Source organism: Gymnoscopelus microlampas (assembly GCF_963454915.1).
Source record: "Gymnoscopelus microlampas genome assembly, chromosome: 16".
NCBI classification, from domain to species: Eukaryota; Metazoa; Chordata; class Actinopteri; order Myctophiformes; family Myctophidae; genus Gymnoscopelus; species Gymnoscopelus microlampas.
The window spans coordinates 27,242,916-27,270,286 of NC_139953.1; the positions used below are offsets into that span (position 1 = coordinate 27,242,916).

Genomic DNA, 27,371 nt, shown 5'->3' on the forward strand with positions numbered 1-27,371 from the left:
TTTAATCCGACCAGTGGCCATTTCTCCCATATGATTTCAACTACGTTACCCTATCAGTCGGGAGACGTATTGCACTCTGATACATTACAACTCTATAAGAAAATGGCCACATATCGGATGCTAAAATGCTTTTATTGAACAATATACAGGTACACAAGGACCCGTACAAAATGTGAACATCCGTGGCCATGGGGTAAGCACTTTATATTAGAAATGTTAACGTTTATGTAGATGTACGGGTCAAAAAAGGAGAAAGTGCAAAAGTGGCCATGCGTGTACCTGTGTGTACCGGAGTAAAATTAACGAACCGACCGCCATCGCCATCTTATAAATAATTTGTAATTTGTAAACACAACCACATACATATTTTTTTTTAGGAAAAATAAATCATGAACGGGGTTTGACAACCTTTACAGGCATTGCTGGAAGACCTACGTACGTACGTTACTTCCGCCCGGACCGGTGTTTGAGAGGACCCCAGCAGGATGTCAATGCTCGCAGAACGTGAGTCGTTTTCTGTCAATATTCTATTAGTTTGATATTGTTTGCTTGTCAAATAAATACGCGGCGTAAGCCTTAATCTTTTGCGTTTTCTATTATTTACTAGCAAGTAGTGTAATATCAACCAATACAGTTCTCAACAACGTCTCATTTGCTTGCTTAGCTAACATTAGCATTAGCTCCCAAGCTTCTCTAAACACATGTGCAGCATATGTCTGACGTAGACAGTGGTGGAAAAACTACTACGTGTTTTTTTTTACTTAGGTAAAAGTATCAATAGACTGCAATGTAGAAATACTCCGGAATATAAAAAGTACAAAAGTATTGGTATCAAAATGTACTTCAAGTACCAAAAGTAAAAGAACTCATTATGCAGGATGTCCCATTTCCCAACTTTTCAAATGTATGAAAATCTTACAATGGAGCTTGTAGATCGGCTATTTTCAAATGTCTGAAATGTATATACAGTAGGGCTGAAACTAACATAAAAGTACTTGCAGCAGACGACTTTTGGCAACAGGTAGCTCTTCATGAATTGAATACACAATGGAAACAAGCCCCATTGTGCTTTTTGTGTTATCCTTTTAACAATCCTTGTAAACCGTACCTCTGTACAAATTGCAAACTTTTAAAGTATTCAATCAATCAACCAAACTGTCTGCATTTAGAGACGAATCTGCGTTTAAAGGTAGTTGCAAGCAACTCTTACTATAATGCCCTTGACAGCCCATACATCCAAACAGAAAAGTCCTATCTGATTGTATTAAAGGACGTTAATTCACCAACATTGCTGCTGTACGGGAAGCTTGAACTATCCTCTTTGTCTCTGTCATGTTTTTGTTTCATAAAAATCCACTGTAGACATGTTATGAGCTACTTTCTGTCAATACATTCTGTACAGGTGATTCATAAAAGTGTTGGCGTTTGGAAGCACTTGTTGGAAATCACTCAACTGTCCTGCGTAGCACCTGTTTCTAAATGTCACATAATGCAGCAGGACGTTGCGTTATTATTGCTTCCAAACTGTATTGCTAATACAGATTAAAAAAATGGAACTGACGACACAAATAAATGAAAACAGAAGAAATTGGAACTGGAACAAATTGAAGCTGTTTAAATGGGTATGCTCTCCTGTTTGGCTGAAATTGGCAACCCACTTCAAAACGTATTTACTTTTTATTAAAGAACTGGAAAGACAGGGAGACTCTCAATACCATCACAATTTAGTGCTTTAACAATTAAGCATTTTATTTGTTTTTACCCAAAACTATCACCCTACCTTTAAGGGAAATACTATAATGATTAGGGTTGGGATCCTTTAGGATTTTAACGATTCCCTCTTAGCGGTCAGATTCCTTAACGGTTCGCTATGACGGTTCCAAGTGGTCCCTAACAGGTCTGTAACTCTGAGAGTGTACAAATGGAACCAAATGGACCCATACTGGTCCATTTGGTCCCATTTTTACACTCAGACTTATGGTGATCCTTGAAATAAATTTTTTTTTTAGAACCACTGGTATTGTAATTGTATAGCAGGCGTGAAGTCCACATAACCAGCTCTGACAGTGTGATAAACCCGGTTCCGGAAACGGTACCAAAATGTGATGGAACCAATTCCGGTTCCTCAATGTTGGATACGGTTCCTGCTGTTCTTCTGGTTCCGAATCCCAACTCTAATAATCTAACTCCATTCATTCTGTCTTTAGCACGGAGGAGAAAGAAGTGGTCTGTAGACCCTAGGAACAGTGCCTGGAGTAACGATGAATCCAAATTTGGCCAGAAGATGCTGGAGCGAATGGGATGGTCTAAAGGCAAGGTATGTAAGCCAGTGGTTCTCAAACTTTTTCATGTCAAGGACCCCCAAATTGACACTTATTAGCCTGCGGACCCCCATTTCAAAAGATATGCCAGGGACCCCGATAAGAGAAGATTTTTTACGGCTCTAGCAGTGATTCTCAACCATTTTAATTTCAAGGACCCCCAGTTTGACATGCATTAGGGCTACAGACCCCCATTTAATGGCATTTCTATCACTTGGACCGCAATTTATATTGTAAAATTTATGTCAATTTAACTCTGATAGTGTACAAATGGAACCAAATGGACCCGTTAGGGTCCATTTGGTTCCATTTGTACACTCTCAGAGTTACAGACCCATGAGGGTCCATTTGGTTCCTAAATATCCATCATTTAGCTGGGGACCCCCTGGAACTCCCTCAGGGACCCCTGGGGGTCCCCGGACCCCACTTTGAGAACCAATGATGTAAGCATTGTGTGTAAGCATGTGACTGTATTTATGGCGGTTAATCTAATGTAAGTCACATTGATAAAGCTCACAGGTGGGAATATCTGGAATCACATCTTCTCTTTTTCTTTTGTCCTGTGAAGGGCCTGGGGAGAAATGAGCAAGGCTCCACAGATAACATCAAAGTTAAAGTGAAGAATAACAGCCTGGGTCTTGGAACAAATGTTAACCATGAGGTGAGTACAAAGAAGTTGCATACACCCTGATCACAAGTTTGGACATTTTAACCCATTGAGACCTGAAGCCGATTCTACATGTCTCCTAAATCTCAACAGTATTCTGAAAAACATATGTTTCTATATCAGTGGTGCTCAATCTTTTTCATGTCAAGGACCCACCAAAATTATATGTATTTGGCCGCCGACCCCCATCTCAAAATATTTTGTTCCAGGGACCCCCGGAAGCAAAGATTTGAGTTACAAATGTTCGCTTTAAAAATATATATATTCAAAGATTTGCACACATTTTCACGATTTTTCAAAAATAGCAGATCTACAAGCTCGTAGCGCGGCACTCGGTGCCGTGCTATGAGCTTGTATATCTGCTATTTTTGAATAGCCCAAAGTGTAAAATAATGCTTTTTAGATCAAATCTAAAAATGACACAGTTCCAGGTCTTAATGGGTTAATACTTACTAAGTCATTTCTTCTTGTGCGTTTGCATCAAAAAGCTACCAAATAAAACCAGTCCTAACAGTTTGAGGAAGCCCAGCCTTTGAACAACAAAAACAAGACGCCATAAAAGAGCAATAGTCTGCTGCTTGTTGGCAGTAGCCAACCATATGCTATGTTATTTTGTATGTTTGGATAAACGCTGCACGACTTTTCTTTGGCCGCTGCTGCTGCAAGAAAGTGGATGCAGATAGAGGTTTAAAGACGTGTTCTCTTTTTCATGTGAAGTTGCTTTGCTTTAAAAGAAGAGTGACTACTTATTTCAGTGATTATTGACCTTTGAAGTTGGTTTGTAAAATGGTGTTTTTGGTACTGTGTTCAATTCAAATCTCTTCTATTTACAGGACAACTGGATTGCCCACCAAGATGAATTCAACCAGCTTCTGGCTGACCTGAACAACTGCCATGGTCAAAATCAAAATGATACCAGTGGTATGTGTGTTCCATATTGTATGGTGTTTTTTTAATGGTTCATTAGTGAATACTTATATTGAAGGATGGTCATTCATTCAGTCATTAATTCAGTTGTTTAGAACAATTTAATAGGATTTACAATATCATTTTGGACAACGTGGTGTAGTCGCTGCTGGTGATGTATTAATCTTTTGACCAGTAGAGGGTGCTACAGTACAATACTTCAGTGTGAACAGGCTAGGTCACAGTCACAAATGAACAGCATCGCCTTCTAGTTTGATTATTTAGGAAAGGAAGGAGAGCCCCTCTGTTTAACATAGGAATGATCATATAAAGCCTGATGTATATTTATTTGTGTGTCAAAAAGAGAAGATCTACAAGCTCACATTACATTGTGAGCTTGTAGGTCTGCTGCTATTTTCGGCACCATTCTGTGTCTTAATTGTGTTAACGTTTCAGTTGTGTAATTCATATTATTTTCCATTTGAATTGCATGAAGAATCCGTGCCAGAAGAGCCGCAAGGTTTTAGTTTGGAGGAAAAGTCCAAAACGTCCAAAAAGAGGGTTCACTACATGAAGTTCACTAAAGGTAGGTTTATATTCTATCGATTATCATAAGTAACTGGCATTCACAAGGTAGAAGACGGGGTTCTGTGCCTGGGGATGCTGCTGGACAAATTACAATGGAGAGCACCCACTTGATTGCAATCTCTGATTTGTAGTTTATGACGGTTGTGAATGTTGCTTAAAAAAATAAATGCTAAAGGCTCGTCGTTATCTTTTTTTTTTTTGCAACTTCTGGTACAGTATTTGTATTTAACATTTTGTCTAGAAGCATCCTTTTTATGAAAACAAAAAAAACCCTCTTCAGAGTAGAGCATGTTTTATCTTGTTTTGGGGATGATGCCACTGGTATCTGTGCCAGATAGTTTGTCCAATCAAAGACATCAGCTCTCTCAATCTCGTCAGTCATCATTTTGACATTTATCTGCAAATGTTCATTTTCCATTCTATATAGAATTAAACCCTGTACAGCGAGAGTCTCTTTGATCTACTGTCACAAAGTAGGAGTGCTGTATTGAAATCGGTTTAACTCTTAGATCATAAATGAACTCATCAAGGAGAACCGCTCTCCGATTCTAAGACCTGCGTTTTAATTTCTCAGTGATGAATGGGTGCCCCGGCTCTCAAATCCCCCCCCCCCCCCGTACAATAAAATCCTCCGTGTTAATTTTATAGATTTTTAACTCTTGACGTCTTGAGAGCGTGCAAGTGTACACTTGTACGCTCTCAGAGTTAAATTCCCACTGAGGATTTGACTGCGTACATACCCCACACATGCACACTCACGGAACCTCCTTCAGCCTCGCGCCCTTGGCCCAGGACCACAGATACGGATCACAGCAGCACTTCATCAGCCTGTGCTGGGTCAGTTGGTCCGGTCAGTGATGGTGGAGAGCAGGTTATTAATAACTCATCTTCTGTACTTTCATTACTCCTTTACACGTCAGGAAGCCGAGGTCTTGCACGTCAGGGCCAGTACAGTGATAGGCCCAAGGAGGAACCAGTGTTCAGGGTCACTGGAGACCAAAATGTATGACATGTAGTCCATAATTTCGGAGTTGTTGTGCCTGAGTGAGATTAGAAGATGGTTTGGCACAGTCATTGTAGTTATTTTGCCGTTCATTTTGCACATGTATTAATGGAAACACAGTGCAGTGATTGTAGCAAGCAAGTAGACTAGTAGATGGAGACTTGAATTCATGGTTATAGTTTTGTTTTTGTCGCATTCCAAAGCCAATAATTTGATCGACCAGCAGTGGTTCCGGTAGGAGAGACAAAAAGAGTCTCTTTGTGTCTCCTACCGGAACCGCTGCCTACTGGTCCGCTGGGCATCAAATTATCGGCTTAGGAATGTGACAAAAACAAATAAATATCCATGAATTCAAGTCTCCATGGGGTGACTAATCGATGGAAAAAAATGTAATTGTTTGGGTGAACTATCCCTTTAAATGTCCCTTGGGTCTCTTTGGTCACTTGGGTTCAACTTGTTATTAGGTCAGTTTGCCTTTGGAATTAAAATATCTTAACTTTTACCTCACCTGGAAGAGCTTCGTCTTACGTCATTCAAGAGCAACTTCCTGTTTCCTGTTTGGGGCATCTGGCATGTCCATTTACTGGCCTCCCCAAAAAACAACACCTCCCAGCTCCTGCATGACCCATTAGATGACCCTGCCAGATAAGACTGGGTCTCAATCTCTCCCCCAGACCCCTTCGCCCTGTTTTTTTTTGGGATCTTAATTTAGCTGTCACCAGAAGAAGGCCTTGCCTTGGAGAGATAGCAGGAGGGAGAGAGGGAAAACGTCTGGATGCACCTTTTACAAGAGTCTCTTAAGACATGGAGGAGGAACATCCTTGTTCTTCCCCTTCCAGGCCTCCTCCCTCCACCGCTATCTCCAAAACAACCTCATTGACCCCATAAGACCTGGAGTCGTTTTAAAAGCCTAAAGGCCTTTTTTCATCAGCCTCTACTAGACATTAAATAATGGTAACTAGGGCTGCAACTATCCATTACGTGCTTAACAATTACTAAGCGAATATTAGCGATTATTAAGCTCACAACACGTCACATGCACATCGTGACACTTTGTGTACTTTAAGGTCGGTTATTTTCACTATTAATGAAATTATTTGACTTTTTTTTATGTTTAGCCTATAATAACATGACCAAAATATGGATATATTATTCGTCGATTAATTCATTTAATTATTGATTACTTTTTATAATCGATTAAATTGGTTAGTTTGATTAACTGTTGCACCCCTAATAGTAACCCCCAAACGTTCCCAACCTAAGTTTGGAAATGCATACAGTTATTAGACTTATATAGCCCCACCACCACCAGTTTTTGGTTGATCGGTTAAGCCATAACACAAGGCAGCAGTAGACACTGCTGTTGCCCCTCAGTTGTAGTCAAGCAACTACAGGGACGCAGGGCTTTCTTGTTTTTCCGCAAACGGCAAAGAACTCTTATTTGAAACTTGAGAGTTCAATGCTCGGTTCACAGTGGAAGGCTTAGTTGCTGGAAGACCATAAAGACTTAAATGTCACCTCCCATTGACCTTACACACCCTCGGTCCAGCTTGTGGTCTGAATTGCCTCTGGCAACCTAAGAGGTTACCTGGCAACCCAAGCCCTGCCACGCCTCTTTGCATGCATCCAACCTCTGCTCTTCTGTGTGTCTGTTGCCAGGTTAAGGCTGTTTAATGGATTTAGCATCACTAAGCTGTTTGAATGTCAAGTTCTACTTATGGAACTACACTGTGTGTACTCAGATGGTGTGTAGGCGTAGGGAATTGCAAGATTTACAAGATGTTAAAAGGACTTGGATATTGTGAGCTTGTAGATCTGCTATTTTTTAAATATTTTGAAATGTTTTGAAAATATTTGCCTGTAATGACATGCCCAAACTAAGGACACCCAGGATAAAAGTGGTTAAGAAATCTGACTGCAGCATGGGCTCAATTTGTGTGTATCTACTTTATACTCCTATATATATTTATTTAGAGATACTAGAATTAAAAACAGTCCTGTAGTTGTGAAATGTAGTGGCCAAACAATATTCACAGCAAATGTAAAGCTCCGGGCCTCTGCTGAAAAGCACGCCCGTTCACTCTCCCCCTCTGCTTTTTATTGATATCCTGTTCCTGTTCATGCTAGCTCCTCCACCGCCAACACTGAGGATTGATGGCTTTCGTTTGTGGGGAAAGGCACCAGCATCTCCAATGTTCAGGCCTGTGCCCACAGCGTAAACCAGTAACCCAGTTTTAATTGTCCCCCCATCTATCACTTGTCATAGCAGCAAGTGTGGTCTGTGCGAAAGTTAACTAGTACTGCTCTCCATCCATTGGCCTGTATATCTGGCTTCACCATGGCCCTTTACTTTTCTCAAACCTCATTTCTGCATTTCAGCCAGATGGTTCATCTGCATTAAGGCAAAGCAGACCGGTTATCAAGGTTTTGGGCAAAGTACAGTGCCATAGGTCACAGCTGCTAACAGAAAAACATTCCGTTCCGTCTTAACCACTTAAGCCCTATTTTATACTTTGTTTTACAATGGCGTTGCATGGTGAAAATAGTTGATATTTTTTGTGTGCTATTTTTGAGAATATTTCCATGGCCAAAATACGGAGGGCCAGGTTGAAAGTGTTTAAAATAAATTCGAAAACGGTTTTCCACTCTGCTTTTCAAGTAGTCCATAAATGTCAGTTGTCAGATTAGTGGATATGTCCGTTGGAGCCACTGTAATTTGTTCATCTTGTTCGACTAGTTGTCTGCAGTGTCACTTGTTGTCATCTCAACAGTGACCTTGGAAACCATCAGGTATTCCATAACACTTCCCACTGCACATTAGCAGTGCGTACCCCCCATCCTGCCTGATGGCATTCAGCCACCTTGGAACCATTAAAAAAAGAAAAAAAAGCCTATGCCCCTTTTTATCTCAACGTTGTTGTTTGCACTTTCACCTGAAAGCCTCGGCTTGAGAATTTTGACAGGTACTTCCTCAGTCAAACAGCAGAAAGGTCAAGTTGGGCTTAATTTTACCTTCGACCTGAGATCAATAGGCGAAATACACCACACAACCCCCTTGTTTATTTTAGTCTTAAACATAACGCCACAGTTTAGCCCCGTAGACTTACATTTGCAGTGGCTTTGAAAGAGAGGAGGGGAGAAAAGGGTTTTAAAGCAATAAATAACCAAATGTTATCAGGGCCCTGCTGGAGGAAGAGGATGCAGCTGTACGCACAGGGCTCGGGCCTGAGACGGCCCACTGTGGGCTCCAGGAGTCTTTGAGGCCTAGTTTGAATACGCGGAGTCCGGAGGCGTGGCACGCCAGACCCCGTTGTGGGTTTATTTTTCTTTGCCGTTTTATCCCAGAAGTAAACCACACAAACGTGCCCTTTCTTTGTTCCAACATTTTTTTCATTCCATCTCCTGCAACTTGTTTGGCTGACGTTGAAACCAGTCAGGTGTTATCCAGGTTTTTTTGCATGTTGATTTTGAACGTGATGTTCTGATAATCCTGTAGGCTTTTGTTCACCATTTTAGGTTCAGACTCACCATTTTAGCTTCAGCGTGTTTTTAAAGCATTCTCTTAAATATAGTTATTTTTGGTTCTGTCAACTCAAGTTAGACGCAGCTTTCTGTTTTGTGTTATGATTAAGCACCCAGTGTTTGTATGTACCAATATGAAGGTTTGGCCTGTTGATTTGTTTTGCATCAGTACTATAAGCATATTTGTCTTAAAAACGTTTGCATTGAACTTTTAGGAAAGGACCTTTCCAGCCGAAGTGAAACTGACTTGAACTGTATCTTTGGAAAGAGGTCAAAGTCTACTACAGACCAACAGAAGGTAAGATCCTCTTGGCTGTTTAAAGACAGGGCAATAGATAATTTCAAACACAGGAAATGTAAATAATGTGAGAGAAAGGTGCCTCTGGTAAAATATAAACAATACATTCAAATCAGTGTTACTTTGAAATGGTAAGCTGCCCCCAACATTTTCTATAGTAAAAAGTATATATATTCTTTTCCCAAGAATATATACCTTGTTGTTAGGTACTTGACAAAAACAATTTGCATCGACATAACTGATAAATCATGTCATCTTTTTTCATTTTTAAATGTGTTGCCTTTGTGGAGCAGCAACAAATCTGTGGTGTTGCTGGTGTGAGTTAATGGGTAATGTTTGTTACAATGACTGCGCCATGTTAGCCTCGCGTAGCCAGACTATATCACTGCGTGGATATGAGTCTGGTGCTTCCATGAGGACGTTTTTTTTCCCAATGGGCGGGATCAAAACAATGGCCCTCGACGCAATTGGTTAGACCTACAACCATCGCCAACTACCAATTACAGTCTCCCATATTTGAATCCTGGGCCCTGATTGGTCACCCACGTCTTCTGGAGCAGGAAATGGATTCTCTATGGTGCGGTGCCAGACCCAAATCGCAGAGTGCAATTTTTTTTTGCACTCGCAGATTCGTCTGGTCCCAGGCTAGCGCTATGTATGGTGGTTGGGTCGTTTAATCTTCCAAGTATTCTTCCAAGTATTCTTGACCTAAGCATTTAAGAATGAGTGTACTAACACTCAAGCATGATTATCTCATAAATTCTTCAGATCCAAATAATCTGATCATGCCAACTATGGCATAGTTAACTTGAACTTGAAGGAGTTGTTCACATTCTTGTTTGATGTTATGTTGAATTTTCATCCATGTGGAAAAATATGCTTTCATGTTTTTCATTCAGCAAAAAGAGGCAGCAGGTACACTTGGATCCACTGAACTAGCCTTAACTAGAAGGCGCCAGTCCCTGACTTTTCTCAAAGCAGTCAATGTCAGCTGAGCACTGTAGGGGGCGGGTGGTGGCACACCTCCGGTCAGAGTGGCTCTGGCTTGTGTGCCGCTGTCTCTGTAATCAAGGGTGACTGCTGCTTCTGAGGCCATCGTCAGTGGTTCCAGTAGCATGTGATCCATTGGCCTCTACAGGGCATTGCCCTCGAGCCCAGGATTAGCCATGTCATAGCATGCAGCTTGAACAGCGCCAGCAGGCCACTGTTTGTGGCGGAAGCACCTAAATCCAGTTAAAGGATTTACACTCTTGCCTTCTACTCCTCTCCTCTACACTTCAGCCTTCTCCACTTGATGCAGTCACATCAAGTAGTTAAATGTGCCAGTGGGCACCGTTACAGGCAACTCAGAATTTGGGTGAGGTTTGCAGAAAAGTGATGACACCCCAGAAGAAGTCGATAATTTAACCCATTAAGACCGGGAACGCATCTATGTGTCATTTTTAGATTTCTTTGGGCTATTCAAAAATAGCAGATCACAAGCTCATAGTCTGCTATTTTTTAAAATCTTAAATTCGCGGCAAAATCTTGGATTATATTTTTTAAAGCGAACATTTGTCAAATATTTAGTTCCAGGAACCCCCAGAAGCAAAGATTTGAGTTACAAATGTCCGCCAAAAAAAATCTAATATTTGCACAACTTTTCATGATTTTTCAAAAATAGCAGATCTACAAGCTCATAGCGCGGCACTCGTGCCTTGTATATGAGCTTGGAAATTTGCTATTTTTGAATAGCCCAACGAAATCTAAAAATGACACACAGATGCGTTCCCAGTCTTAAAGAGTTAAAATGTCCTCTTAGCTTTGGTGGTTGGTTACTTGAGACTTTCTAATAAAATCAGTTTTTGGCCTATAGAGGTCCTTACACTCAAGCAATAGTTAATTTCAGACATTTGAGCCAATTAGTGAATTGCCTTGCCATGAGCCTCTTGCATTATATTTAATTACCCCATTTCAAATTATCTTAGTTCACAATACTTAAATAGAAAGTAATAATAACACTAGTAATTTTAAAGTAAATACTAGTGTAATACGTATCTACAGTATATTATACATATCTGTTTTCATATGCTCCATAGATCAAGAATCAGTCCAAGGCAATCTCCAAGGTTACTCATATCAAAGAAAGTTTTGTTTAGATTACGCAGGTTCTCATATAATAACTTGGATGTCAAATGTAAATGTACTAGCTTTGGTAATTATTTCAAACACTTGATTTGATGTGTTAGTGATAGTGAAATGTATCTGAAGTATGTAGCAACGCCACTCAGAGATTTGTATGTGCTAGCTACTAGTATTGGCTCTGTAGAAAGGTTGCCTAGTACCTATGTTTGTTGTGGGAGAATACAGAGAGCAGCTAAAAGCTGTAACATAAAGCCCAACATTATGGTGTGTAGATGGTAATTATAGATGTCACCATTATATGATGCACTGATACAGGTATTCAATTAACCGTGTGAAACTTCAAATAGTGTTGTAGGGGATAAAAATATGTAGTCCATATGAAAGAATTGAGGAATCAGACGTATATTGGAACACCCTTCTCTTTCAGTATAAATATCAATGCTTTACCTCTTGTTAACAAATCATTTTACCATGTTAATCTCTGGTCATCCTTATGGAGCTGAATAGCAATCATAGATGTTGCCTTTTGATGTGGATACACTGCAAAGTGTAAACCCCTTGCACAGGCTTGCATTTTTTATCTCATGCCTTTTGTTTGAAGAAATTGGCATCTTAAAATCCATAAATTGCCCTAAAAAGCCCTGTTTTTCTCCTGTGAGACTCAGCAATTGCATCACAATGGCTGCTGCTCCCCAGTTGATTAACATTGGAAATGCAAGCAATACATGCCATATAATTTTTTTCTCTTTTCTTCTTTCTCTAATCGTTTTGTTATGGGTTGTTATTTCTCAGCCAGGAGGGACACCATTGACCATATCGAAAACACTCAACACAATTACAGTGGCATCCCGCGGGGCCTTGTGGTAAGGTCTAGGAACATCCGAGGCCATGTTGGCCTCTGCTGGGTAGAGTGGCTCATTGACCAGCCATGCTCTAGTCTTTCCGTGTCCTGTGAATATCTCTTTAGTAAATAGAAAGCATAATGGCGTGCGTATATGTAATTACACGTACACACTTGTTTTAACCCATTAAGACCTGGAACGCATCAGTGTAATTTTTTTTATTTGAGATAAAAAGCATTATTTTACACTTTGGCTATTCAAAAATAGCAGATATACAAGCCCATAGTGCGGCACCGAGTGCCGCCATACGAGCTTGTAGATCTGCTATTTTTTTTAAATTGTGAAAATGGGTGCAAATCTTTGAATATATATATATATATTCTTTTAAACATTTTTAACTCAAATCTTTGCTTTTGGGGGTCCCTGGAACAAAATATTTTGAGATGGAGGGTTGGCGGCCAGATACATATCATTTTGGGGGTCCTTGACATGAAAAAGCACCACTGATAAAGAAACATAAGTTTTTCAGAATACTGTTGGGATTTAGAAGACATTTGTAGAATCGGCTTCAGGTCTTAACTCTTTAACTGCCAGTATATACATTAATAAACTCACCCACTGCCAGTGGTTTTTGTGTTTTATAACCTTTTCAAGTAGTCACAGAATATTTATCTCCAGTATGATCGATCCCCTGATGGTTGCTAATGACTGAGAGATTCACTGTGTGGTTTCACAAATGTCAACGAGCTCATCGCGACCTCGTTGACATTTATTGTCCGCCTTTGAAAATAGCATGTCTGGACCAAAAATACATAGTAAAAAAAAAAAGTACACAGGAGCCGAGATGCAGCATTTTAAGTAATAAGTTAACCAGGGAGTGAATGGAGCAGTAAATCTTCGGATTAACTGAATTTAAACTTTTGACATGCCCAAAATAGTGACACCAGGTTGACAGTGGTTAGTCAGGAAGATCCGTGCATACCTGGCCAATGGCCCGTCTCCACATTGATGTGGGTTGTGCTCGTAGGGTAGGTTAGTGTCTATATCTACTGTGGGAGGGTTGGCCTATTGGCACCAATTTGTCCACACGTGTACAGATACCGGGAAGAGTGAGGTAGGGGCGTGCACATACTGTGGCCTGTTGCATATCTGCACCCTGACAGTCAAGGTAATCTGGATCAGCTTCTCTAAAACTGTACTCTTTCCTCCCCCTGTCCCACCGTCCCACCCACCGCCTACTGCTGTCTCCCCTGCCTCCACTTCCAAGAGCCCCCCTCTGCTGGGGTTTTCCTTCCTCCATAGAGATGTGCTTCCTGCTAGCCCCTTATCGCTGCTTACAACAACGCTCCCTGGAGCACAGGCAGACACACACACACACACACACACACACACACACACACACACACACACACACACACACACACACACACACACCACTCGTACGTTGCACACCAAAGACAGTGTTGTCTGCGTTGAGTGGAACATCCAGCATTTATTTTCTCCCCTTGCCTGCAACAGCCTCACAGTTTCAACCTCTACCGTGTTTACAGTCTAATAGTGATTATCAAAGTTATCCAGGGATCAAATCTGATAGTGGATTGTTGTATAATAAATATACAGTATTTGCTAGCTATATCTGACATAAAAATGCCTGTAATTTAAATGTAGAAAATATAAAAGCTAACGGCGTGACCACCAATAATTACCGTAACCCCATCATCCCCTGTAGCCGCCTGAAAATCTATACTCGAGACCATTATTTACCCTCCTTGACCAGTAAGTGTTATGGAGCTGTGGTAGAGCACCTGTCCATCTGCAGTCGTCCCTGTTATCCATCACCCATCCCACGCCCGCAAGCTCCCTCCATCTCCAGCCTCCTCCTGTGCCCCTGAACACAATTACTCATGGCAAGACAAATGACAGGCTCCCTCTGCTGAGATATCAAAAAGCCCCGGCCACTTTTAAATGAAGGCACTTTGGCAGCCCTGTGCTCCCTGTGCTTATCGGCGGGCGAGCAGTGCCCCTGGCCGTCCTGTGTCCCCCCCTCCTTCCACCATCACCACCCCCAGTTCTCTGTGCCCTCCTCAAGGGGTTTAGTTAGGGGAGCCACAGGGAGGGCCAGCCCGGCTTGATTTATCTCCCTGGCCCCTCTGCCCGGCCACTCAGGCAGGCCGAAAGAGCCGACGAGGCTCCAACGGGCCTTGGCTAGAAAGCCCGGCATTAGCTGAAATAAACCATCCTGCCGCCCAGTGAAAAATGTCCTCTGATTGGCTAATTAATCAGTCAAAGGGGAGCGACGCGGCTTGTGACTTGAGGGACCCGAGCGGGCGACCGCAGAGGGCCCACTGATAAATAGACTCCCAGCCGATTCATACATCAACAAAAGTTACTCATTTTTTAAAGCCGCCAGCTCATGTGAAAGGTGGAAACACCGAAGCCCACGGTTATATATTTTTGCCCGCTATATTTCTTGCTCTTTTTTTTGGGCTGTGTAGGGGGAAATGGTTGATCTCTCACAATTGTAGTTTTTAACATGGTCTAACATGCCTGAAGTGTTCATTACTTTTCCATTAGAAATTCTTCTATCATCTCACTGATCACGCAAAAAACATAAAACATTGTTGAACTTTCTTTTGTGTGATCAATGAACTGAATTGTTAACGTGATGGATTTATATAAAATGATCCATAATTTATTTAGCTTTTGACTATACCATCAAATGTCTGTGATATTAGCAAAGCACTTAAGTCTGATTGCATAACTTAATACATTCATTAATACAGTGGTTCTCAAAGTAGGGTCCGTGGTCCCCCAGAGGTCCTTGAGGGGGTTCCAGGGGGTCCCCAGCAAAATGTGTTTATAAAGCTCAAAATGTGTTTAATACTCATGTCCTATTTTTGACTTGGGCTAATTGAAAATAGTGATCTACAAGCTCACAACGCATCGCCATGCGACGCATTGTGACCTTGTAGATAAATATGCTTTTGAAAAAGGTTTTAACACCACTCTTTTATGGGGGTCCCTAGCACGACATATTTTCACATGGGGGTCCACGGCCAAATGCATATAAATTTTGGGGGTCATTGACATGAAAATGTTTGAGACCCACCGAATTAATAGATGGACTTGGACTATTTTATCTAATGCTTAATGGACAAATTTGTAAATAAATATCGGTTTGTTTGGCAAAAAGCCATCAGTGAATTAGTGGAATTCCTTGTTGATTTCCTGAGGGAATAAATCAAGGCAGTTCACTCTGAAAGGCAGTATGCTCCAAGAAATATCTATTTTCCTAAATAAAACATTTCAGGCACATCAGTAGCAGCTAATTTAATACCAGTGCCGTGCTCAAAAGTGTAGCGGTGATAAATTGCGATTTGTGATTTGCTGTTTTTTTGACATGTGAAAGTCCCAGACAGGCAACGGGCACGGTGCACTCTGCTCCCCGGGTCGGCGTGACCCCTGCAGCCTTTCTCACTCCCACTCCTCTTCGGGCACAAAGGCTCCACGACTGAGCCTCATCGGGTGGCACCTGTTGCAGGGTTCTTCCTGCCCACGCCTCGTCCACATGAAGGATCGCACGTCAGCGGAGGCTCCCCCGACGCCGCCATCTTAAGGAATATGGGGCAGGGGCGATGCACATTGGGGGCTTGCGTGTTCGGCAGATGCGGCAGCAGGGCGCCAGGGAGTCAGTGGGCGGAGTCACGCAGTGAAACTTTGCTGACAGCGCAGAAGCAAAGTGTCTTTTCTTTACGAAAATATGCTAAACACGATGTTACAGGTCTCACGAGTCAGTCAGTACCAGCTACTAAGGCCTATACACAGCAAGTAAGATGGTGTTGAATATCTGCTGGTCGGTCAAGAAACTAGCTGGAATGTTTGTTTTTTTAGTTTTCCAGTACATTTGCTAAAGTTTGTACTGTAAATGACCATATTTTAACCTTACTTTCCTCAAGGGTCGAATTCACTTATTTTTTTCTATGACGTTATATAATTGACAAAAACATTGCACCATAGTAGTGGCTTTATTTTCAGCAAAATTGGCCGCCGGCTTATGCATCTGTTGAGAGAAGTCACCATGGAAAACGTGCATTGTGGCAAAGCGGCTGGCGCGTCTGGAATGGGCTACATGCACTCGTGCTGGGCACCTTGTTTGTTGTGAAACCGAGGAACTCTAATTCACTCTCGGATAACATCTAATTGCCTCAAACAAAAGCTGCGCCTCTCAAAGAGCGTGTCCGTTGACAGGGCACCATTGTCGCTGCCGCCGAAAATAAAGGGACCCGCCAAGTGACACAACCACCACCACCACCCCCCACCTGCGGAGACGTGCGCACACACACACCTACTATCTACCTCCCTGGCAGCTCTTGTGGACGGCTCCCTCCAGGCCTTGCCAGCTCGCTGACACTTACAGATTAGTGCTGAAAAAAAGGAAAAGGGAGCGTCTGTCTCTTAGTTACAGGACTAAGCTAGAATGCATGGGGCCAGGGTAATTACTGCCTGGTGCAGTTAACTGCCCAAAGATTTCCAGCCCCCTTGGCTGTTTACGGCCACAGCCTCCCGTTTAATCACTGACTCTTAAACTTAATAAATCACGGCTGGGGAAAATAATCGCTGCATCTTCTTTCTTTGGTGAGGAGATGAGGGGGGGGGGGGTACCTTTATGCTCTTGGGGGGCATTGTCGGCAAACACTTGCAATGTTAAACAAGCACAGGGCAGTGATGCTGCATGCATAATCTTGTCTTCATTTGTTACTTATGATAAACGTTCTTGCGTCTGGGAGCAAAGTGCAATTTTTCAACGCCCAATTTTATTTATTTATTTTGCTCAGTTTTCTAGAAGCTAAACATAAGCTAAGATGGTGTGCCTTTAGAAAAGGAATTCAGGAACCCTGTTGGATATTTAGTAATTTTGTTGAAAATCCTATTCAGACATTTCTCATTTTTTGTGTACACATTGTCATTTGGGTTCATTGCTTTAAATGTTACTCTTAAAGGTATTTCTGCAGAAAGTAACACCAAAAATTGTCTTACCAGTGTCGCTGCTTCAGAGGCAATGATGTATCTTCTTTTGAAAATAATTGATGGTGAACTGAGTCGTATGTTTATTTATCAGAGGATAAGCAGGGGTATCCACCTGTTTTCCTGTCCGCCCACATCAGGCTCATGAGGGATGGGGCCGGTGGAATTCTCTGCTCATCAGGGAGAGACAGCTGGGTAATCCAGGCCTGATCCATAGACCTTGACTATCGCCAAATTTATTATTGTGGCAGGACAATGAAGGCACATTCATGCAATTAGAGAACCAACCAATATTGGCTGGATGTTATTGAAAAAATTGCAAGTAATGCAAACCGGCACTTTTTAAGAAAATAAATGGGTAACCAGAGCTCTGTCGAATGCTAATGAATATGGGTCCCAGAGGTGACTTTTTTTCTTTCAGAAGCTGATGATTAGTAGGACAGAACTGTTCTTTGGAAGAACTCTTCACATTCAAGCATTCTATGTAGTTTTACCCAGGTTTGTCCCTCAGTCATAGATGAGATTTTTTACCATTATACTAACAGGTTTGCAAACATGTCTGAACCTCATATACACACCTTCACTTTCCGCAACATTGGGTTTAGTAATCCAGGATGAGTTGTTTTGGAACACCCAAGACAACATTAAAACATGACTCAAACACATCAATCAAATGGGTAAATGGGTGGTGCCAGTTATGAAGTTTTTATGTAAATTGACATTGGATTAACTTGTGTTTTATCAACAATTATTCCTCTGCAGTATTTTCATTGCCCTCTTGTTTACGCAATTATACCCGTTTCGCATTAATCTCACGTTCCGTTTTGAAGAGATTAACAGATCACCTATTGCAATTCTGGTGCCAGTGTGTCTTGATTTAATGTAATGGTAGATTCATCTGTATCTAAGCCTCCACAAGTCTTTCTACAAGTCTTTCTCCCAAGGTGGTGTGGGTATTGTTATCTTTAATAGCGGTTGACCATTCAACCATTGAAATGTACTGTAGGTTCTTCCTCAAGTACAGTACAGTTTTGCATTACAATTAGCCAGTTTACTAACACACTCAAACTTGGATAAAAAGGGCAACAAAAAATGCCTAGATATCATTTGTTTATTTACAAAGATAGACGAATCACATTCAACAAAATGGTTACTTTCTATATTTATTGAACTTGAACCTTAATTTATCTCATATCCATAGCCTTATTTTTATTTGTTTTAAAAAAGACAGTAGTCACCTTTTTAAAGAGATTTCCTAATATTTATAAAAGGTTGTAGAACTGAATTGAACCCAATGTGTTTGCAGCAACATCATAGGCACTGTGATGAACCTTCCCCACTATTCCTCTGTGTGCTTGATGGAGCCCGGCTGAATGTCTTGGCACCTTGCACATGGCGCTCTCCACTGGCTCCATTAGCAGGAGAGAGATAGAACTGGAGTATCTTGAAGGAGGTGGCCTGTTGAATGTCTTCCCACCTCTCCTTTTCTCTGAGACCCTCTCTGTGGGTCCTCCCTGTGTTCCCTGCCCAGCCCCAGCCCCCGCCAGGGGAGAGAGCAAAGCAGGAAGGGCCCGATAGCCAGCCAGACCGCTCCTCTGCCGAAGGAGCCTTATCTCAGAGCTGCACACAGCACGCTGAGCGCATCCTCTTCCTGGGGTTCTGGGGCTTGGAGCAGTGGGAGGAGGAACAGGAATGGTTGGATATAGGTGTGTTTACCACTACAGCACTGCTTCACTCCCCCACCACCCGGTGCTCTTGTCTAGGCCTGCCTCCTTGCAGCCATTCTTCTCCAGTTTTAGTGTTGTGGGCTTGCTATGAGCATTGCCATAATCACTTTTTGAACTGTACAGGAGGTGGTTATCTCCTTTATGCAGTCATGTTGACCAGTCCTCTAGTTTGGGCACAGATTTGGCTAACATTAACACATGCCTTGACATTTTAGGAGTATTTGATTTTTAAGTGATTCTTAATGTAACAGTATAGTAGTATAGTATGTTCCTTTTAAATAGCCTGAACAAGTTTGCCCAAAGCTTTGAGAAGGGCCATGTTAAATTAATTTGTACATACAAATGCATTTCATCACATGCTTATATGCATGTATGCGTATATGCAGTAATAGCGTGTGTGTGTGAGAGAGAGAGAGATCTTAAACATCACTATTATTACTACCACTGTACTCTGTAATACATGATCTCAGCATCTTGGAATGATCTCTGTGGATGTATCAGTTTCAGTTATGGCTGGGATTTGGGAATCTAGCTATCAAACAATCTGAAAACATGCTGTGTCAGACAGAATTCCTCACCGGAAGAAATGCCAGGATTAACTCAAAGAAATGTTCACTATGCCCTTAGGTACAAATGAAGTAGGCTGTCATTTTGAGGCCTGCAAGTGATGCGATAGAATCTTTGCTTTTAGCAATCATCCAGTTACCACACCATGCAAGAGTCCTCTGGTTAAAGACCTGAAAGCATAATGCATTGATTGTGCCTTGCAGCATCATGCACAACATGGTAAACAGGAGGGGTTGCCTGCAAATTACTTGCAAATGAGTAGTTTAATTTGAACTAATTAAGACCTGAGGCCGATTTAAAAAACACCTTCTAAATCCTAACCCATTTTTTTTTTAAACATATTTTTATGTATATAAAAAAAGAAATTGTGTTGCTATATACATAGCAACATTTAAAATGACACTGATGCTTTCCCGGTTTTAAAGGTATAACAACGTAAAGGCTTTCCAGGTCTTAATGGGTTAATACAGCGAGGCTCTGTTTTAAATGAGTCTGAAGTGTGGTTAATTTAATTGAGGAAGAAGTGACAAAGAAATTGACACAACTGGCCAGAGTAGGATTAGTGGTCAGTAACAAGGATAACTATTTTGTTTCACACACTTGCAAATTAATTCGAAATGGAAAAACAACAGGTGGCACTATATAATATGTGATGCCCCGACCCACCAAAAAAGCGCACCCGCTTTATTGCGTGTGCAAGTTGTATGCGAATGTTCTCGCCAAACTTGGCCACAGCAAAACGTCTGATAACGTCTGATGATAATGCGTGCGGACACACTTTTTTTTTACCGCCCAGGGAAGGAAAGAAATCATGCACGAGCAGAGCGTCCGTGGGTGGCCAGTAAGAATGGCTGTAGTCATTAACACAGAGTCGAAGAAAAGCATCTGTGCACTTATGCTTGTATGCCTGGTGGGATTTGTGCATAATACTGAAAAAGGGAAATGTTGAAAAGTAACTTGGAATAGTTAACAAAATAACTGGTTACATGAATTTAAATCAAACGAACAAATACACAAAGCACCTTGTTATCAATGCAATTCAAGGACCCCAACAGAGATGCTCATAGGCCTGCGTCCTGCGTCTCTGACGCACCATATTGAAAAAGGACGCATTCACGGCACCCTCGTTGCGTCCATGGGACGCACTACAATTTAGCGGAAATTACCGCGGATTTGAAGGCCATCCGTGGATTTCAAAGCCGTCCGCGGATTACAAGGCATAGTGCAGGAAACAAGAAAAATCTCGGTAAAACACCGCCGTATTGAGAAGTATTCTCACTCTGTCTCAGGGCATTGCGAGCTGCTGCTAGAGGGAGAGAGTGAAAGTGCTGCGCAACTTACAGCCCAACTTCAAAGCAAGTTAACGATGGCTCGTTGACCCCAATTTGACCACTAGGCAATCAACACTGAACAGCACTAATTAATGGCAGCTGTGATTCTTGTGTCTTTCCGTGCAGCCAGATATCAAATAATTCCCTGTAGAGCAGGGGTCTTCAGTGTTTTCAGGCCAAGGACTCCCTAGTTGAGAGAGAGATGAAGCAGGGACCCCCTCTATATTGTATAAAATTGTGTTTCAGATAAACTTTTGCTGCTCTTTTTTCCCTTTACACACCTATAACTCCAAAAATAGCCGATCTACAAGCTCACAAGTGTGAGCTTGTAGATCTGCTATTTTTGGCTAAAGTTCTCCTCAGAAAAGGGATACTAGGATTCAAGTGGTTAATGTAAAAAAAAAAATCAAGTACTACAAGTACTACAAGTACTAGTTGTCGGATTTGGAATTGTGTACTTTTCTTTCAGATACATGTTCTACATGAATATAACCATATAAGATGAAACACGAGTTAAACGCTGTGCATTTTTGTGGGACCCATAAAATGTCCCTGGGACCCATCTAAAAGACCACCCTTGCATCCCAGGACCCATTGCATTGAAAACCTAGCAACATCACTGCCCCAACGGAAACAAGTCCGCAAGGACTTTTTTGGTCGGACCTTTTAGACAAAAGTATTATAAATGTAACTGTGTTGTTTTACATTCTTTTGCCTAATAACATTTTCAATCAATCAAAAAAAACATAGAAATAGTAATTTCTCTGAGATATTTTACCTTGAACACAGATCAACAGAATCTCCAGGGGTGTCAATATTGCTAGCCAACTCTTTTGGTGTACACTGTACATAGCTCTGGTTGTCCAGTCTATGCTCAGCACAGCAATTTTCCCCCTGTCGTATCAGAGATGAGCCTAATGGAGGTCCCCAGGCAGTGAGAAGACCAACCACACACCAAGTTCCAGCCACTTCCCTGATGAAGGGGATGTTTCTCTCACTCTCACTGCCCTTACCTTCTCCTTACCCTCGCTCATTCACCCCCTACCCTCTCGAGAGTAATTTCACAGGCAGTTGGAAAGTGGCCCCCAGCCATCATCCCAAATCCCTGTTACATGTTGTTCGGCGCTGTCAGCTCTAAACTCCATCCCCAGTCTCCCGACCAGAGAGGATGCCATTGTGCAATAACAGGGAGTATAGATTTTCTCTGGGAAGTTGGAAAGTTTTGTTTAATGGCATCTCACCTGAAGGTCCATATCCCCCTCGTTAGAGGTAAAAGCCTATTTTTGGCTAAGTTCTGTGGTAGTGGAGAACTTTCTAGGGCCTTTGAACAACCAGCCATGTGTCTTTCAGCCTCACTCATTTGTGGATTCACCCTAAAGGTTCTGAACCCAACAATTATATACTTAAATAGGTTTATACTTTCACTTTTATACTAATGTATTTCTATACTAAGTATTGTTGCTTGCATAATTTCAATCCTGAATGAAAACTGAGAACATTATTCCATCTTCTTGATCAATATTCAGAGTAATCTATGCATTTTTACGGATTTGATCAATGTATTAGTCTTCAACACAATGACTTTACCTTCCTTTCCCGTATAGAATAGTATTGACTCTTAAGGGGTGTCTGAGTCTTTTATGGACAGAGACTAATCGTCGGCTTCTTGCTAAAGTCTCCAGAGGCCTGGCTTGAGAGAAATGAGAATCCTGTTGTACTCCAAGTAACCACCTTAACAACCAAATGCAGATAGAAAATGCATGCAATTATTTCATATGCTCGAAGGCACACCTGCATGCTCAGAAGCGCCACCAATGCATTTCAGCATCAAAAGATCCCACAACTCGCCTCTGGATCTACACTCATTGTTTTAGCAGCTCATCATTTTCGCATGCCTTTCTCACACAGTATTCGGGGTCAAAATCAGTGTAATCTGGATGTAAACGCATAAAGGCCAAACTATGAGGTGATTGACCTCAACATGCTTTTTTCACGTTTATCTCTAATCTGTAGGGTTTGAAAAATGCCATGCCCGTCGCCATCTCGAAGGCAATACACAGAGCGGCAGCATTGTTTAGTGTGATATCCTCTGGAGGAGCTTCTGTATTCTTCAGGACAAATCATTATGCATTGAGTAGGCCATTAGGAAAATGAAGACAAATGGGTCGCCGGGGTGGCATGACAAACTGTTCATGGTGTACAGTTAGATTCTAGACTGTACTCTGTACCCCTGTGGTTGGACACAGTTTTTGCACATTTGGCCCAGTGAAACAGGTAGCCATAGCCCGAAGGTTAGAAAGATGTTGCGATCAGGGGGTCTCGGTCGCTATTACCTAGATTTTCTTGGGGAAAATGTACTGCACTTGCTTAACAATGACTGTTATCAGTGTGCCTTAAAGCCCTTTTGTGGTTTCTTTTGAAAATGTGGAGTGTTCATTTAAAATGTAATGGGTCACTTTTAGTAAAGTTTGTATGAATAAATGGTGTTTCCATGGATAAAAAAAAATAAGAATTTGTCCAAGTCATTAACCTTTCATTTTGGTTAGTTCTGCCACTTACCAGTATATTACTGATGCTGGGCAGTGACATTGAACAGACAGAAATGTATACAATAATAGCTGAGAGCAGAGATGTCATCCCAGTTGTATTCAATATCTGCAACAGCTCCCTGCACCATGTTGATTTTGTGTTTAGTAAAGTTTGTATGAATAAATGGTGTTTCCATGGATAAAAAAAAATAAGAATTTGTCCAAGTCATTAACCTTTCATTTTGGTTAGTTCTGCCACTTACCAGTATATTACTGATGCTGGGCAGTGACATTGAACAGACAGAAATGTATACAATAATAGCTGAGAGCAGAGATGTCATCCCAGTTGTATTCAATATCCGCAACAGCTCCCTGCACCATGTTGATTTTGTGTCCTATGATTAAAATACAAAACTTTGAGTGTTGGTGTAAGGTACATTTTTATATTTGTGGAAACATTAACCACCTAAGCTTGTAGAGCTGCTATATTTGAGATTCAAGTGGTTCAAGAACCTAGCGAGTAAAGTTGAGAGACAGAATCTACAGAATCTAAATGAATGGTAGTTCTGCCCTGGCAGCTTCCCAGTCACGTAACCGAAGGTGTGGCACACACTTGCAGCACCGTATTATGTTGTGAGATGAAGGTGATGAAGTAAATGCAAGCTGCATAGCTGGCCCCATGCTTTTGTCATCTGCTTAAACACTTAAGACCATGGTCCCCCTGTGGTCTATTCTAGCCGAAAATGGCAGATCTACAAGCTCACAATGTATCGCAACGCCTTGGGACTCTAGGGTTCATGTGGTTAAAAATAACAAATGTGTTTTAAGCAGATCTTTTAACACCCATTGTTAAATGAAAACTATTCTTGGGCCCTTTTAACTCATGCAGATCTGGGCCATTTAAACCTCCACATGATGACTGACAATCACTTCAGCTTTGGGGTCTTCCACCATTGTCTGTGGTCTATTTTTGTGTCGGCCCTCTAAATGCTACATGAAACCCTTGCGCTACCTTCTCATTTGTATCTTTTCTGTCTTATAGGAGAACAATAGCAGAGATTCCCAAGAGAAGGAGGAGAAGAATGAGGCTTCCACCACTTCTGAACCTGATGTCGAGTCCATCACCAAGACTACGACCAGTACTCTCAGCATGCAGGAGTACTTTGCCCAGAGGATGGCTAAGCTGAAGAGGTCTCGTGGTGAGGCCCAGAATCCAGCCTCATCCTCGCCACCCGAGGCAGAGACCAGTGAGACGCCAGGCTCATCCGAAGAAGTAGACGCCATCCACGCGGTCGATGACACAGAAGAACCAAAAAAGAAAAAGAAGAAGAAACGGAACAGAGAGGCTAAGGACGAGATGGCCGAGACCACTGTTGCTCCCACTATCATCGAAGTAAATGAGGATCAAGAGTGTGCGTATTCAGAGAAAAAGAAGAAGAAAAGCAAAAAGGCGAAAAAAGAAGAGGCCATGGATGAGGAGGACTGCAGCTCCACCTCTGGTCTGGAGCAGAATGGCACGGAGGACCTGCCCCCTGCTAAGAAAAAGAAGCATAAAGCTTGCAATAATGACTCGGATATGATAGGTGGACATGACCCGACTGATAATCTAAACGTGGAATCTGAGGTTGTACACAAAAAGAAAAAGAAGAAGCAAAGAGAACAGGTAGACAGTGAGGTTCTTGTGGCTCAGGAGCAGGTAGAGGAGAAGAGATCCAAAAAGCACAAGAAAGGGAAAAAGAACAATTAGGGCATAATTTAAGTTGTTTTCTTTACCTTCTCCCAAATCATGAACTGTAAATACATCAGGATGATGTGATGTGGTTCATCGATCAGGATTACGTTACCTTTTCCCACAACATCATGAACTCTAAAGACATCAGGAGGATGAAATAATCTTTTGAAAATCTGATTGTGAACGCTGAGGTAGCTGAATAATTTGAATACATTTCTCGCTGAGGTAGCTGAATAATTTGAATACATTTCTCAAATCAAACATTGTTAGCGAATTGTGATTCTATGCTTTCAAAGCTTAAACGACGACAGACATTTATGCTTAAAATACGTTTATAAACCCTTACTCAATGGTGTAGTTGATGATTTTTAAATCGGTCCAATAGAGCCTTTATATTGTGAATCTTGGGAGCTGCACAGTACAAGTGTATTCTTGCACTAATGCTCGGCTACTGATGATCCTGCTTTGCTCTAGTCTAGGGCATTCATCAAATTCATCTTTCCTTTATAAATGTCCTTGTCTTGGATTCTCATAACCATACAGTAAAATTAATACAATTCCAGGCATCAGACAAAACTAACATCATGATGGAATATGTAAACCCAGGGCGTAAACAATGATTTCATTCCAGAATGATGTACATTCACACTAATTGCTTTATTGGGTATTTATATTGTGGTTTTCCTTTTATTTAAAGCCTCAATCTGGGATTACTTCCATAGTTGGTATGCTGCAGAGTCAAAAGGGCATTGATGGACCACATAACATAAATGCAAATATATTATTTACTTCTGTGATGAAATAAGACGCTAAACGAGCATATGATGATATAAATATTGTCTCTACCATACAGATGGATAAAATAATGTATTAATTGCAATACATTCTGGACTGGAGCTTTGAATCATAGTATCCTTTTTATTTTATTCTCTAGCCAGCAATCGGGTGGTGTGTGTGACCTCTCATTTTGGAACAAAACCCTGTTGTGATTCACATGAATTATACCTTGAATGGTTTGTGTTGATTTATTTAATGTCACATTTCAGCATGACAACAATCTGAACTGTTTAACAGAACATGTAAATGGTTTTAAAGAAGGCTTATGAATAGTTATACCGGTGCCTTTCTATCAGAGAAAAGTCCTCTTTCAATAAATCAACATTATGTACATGTGCTTTTTCTTATATATTAAGTGAGAAATGCAAATTGTGTTTTTAAAAAATAAGTAAAGTTGCTGTAATTGACAAGCAATTCTGAGGATTATTGCTGAATATTGCTGGATTTAACCTTTGTTGTACGAGTTGCACGCTATTTTTGGTGCACGACTCAACTAAAGCTCACTAAAAACAACTTGGGCTAAACGAACATCATTCCCTGTCTCTTGCATGAGCTATTTGCGACAGTCCATGTATCAATGGAGAGAAGTATGGCCCAAACTGAAATGCACCCCTCTTAAATGGCATTCGCAGCAGACTCCTGTCTCCGAACCGATTTGATTAATGACGTTATGAATTCCTGTTCTTTTGACTGAACAGACCAGACCCTTAACAAGCTGGTCTTGTTCTGAGACAGAGTGGGTGTTATGAGTCAAAAGAGGAAAAAGGAAACTAGCCGTCTGCTGCTGCTGTCAACATACATAGCATATTCCCATCAATGTCAATTTACTAACTGATTCATAATATGATTTGATTAACGGCCCCATAGTGGAATTTTATCTTATATGATTTCTTATTGGTAGGTTTACATTTGTGGATGGTTACGGTGTAAGTGTATAAGGTTAAAGCTGGTGAATTGAGCCAGGGCATATGTCAAATGAAATGTACTGAGTTGAATAGTTTGAAGTGAAAAGTGTTTAGGCTACTTTTGGTTATTAAGTCAGATGATTCTTTCGTTGTTCTTATGTCTTGGGCATGATACTAAAACAATTGTAGGAACTTGACAAAAAGGAATTATTTGGCCTTTTCTTTTATATGCCATGCCCCCAAATGAGGATAATGCTTAATGTATGCTCGATCGTACGTTGATGTCGCACCAAAAATAGATCAACAAGCTCACAACTCATCCTCAACTGAGTTGTGAGCTTGTAGATCGGCTATTTTCTGCACTGTTACAAATAATAAATAAATCCACACTCTGACCTAAACGCCTACAGGGTCACACGCTCATCAATCTCAAACTCATCTTAATCTC

The 27,371-nt window shown here is 41.3% G+C and overlaps 1 protein-coding gene across 1 annotated transcript; it reads left to right on the forward strand.

Moving 5' to 3' along the window:
* Positions 1 to 460: 460 nt before the first annotated feature.
* pinx1 (PIN2 (TERF1) interacting telomerase inhibitor 1) lies at positions 461 to 26,351 on the forward strand. Its single transcript, XM_084083205.1, has 7 exons — positions 461 to 504; positions 2,208 to 2,317; positions 2,890 to 2,982; positions 3,822 to 3,909; positions 4,391 to 4,480; positions 9,223 to 9,305; positions 24,492 to 26,351. The coding sequence occupies exons 1-7, from the start codon at positions 486 to 488 to the stop codon at positions 25,194 to 25,196; spliced, it is 1,188 nt and encodes a 395-aa protein (XP_083939331.1). The 5' UTR covers positions 461 to 485; the 3' UTR covers positions 25,197 to 26,351.
* Positions 26,352 to 27,371: the final 1,020 nt, after the last annotated feature.

Coding starts and splice junctions, on each gene's coding strand:
- pinx1 (XM_084083205.1), top strand. Junction 2,318..2,889: donor TGGGATGGTCTAAAGGCAAG/GTATGTAAGCCA, acceptor TGTCCTGTGAAG/GGCCTGGGGAGAAATGAGCA. Junction 3,910..4,390: donor AAATCAAAATGATACCAGTG/GTATGTGTGTTC, acceptor AATTGCATGAAG/AATCCGTGCCAGAAGAGCCG.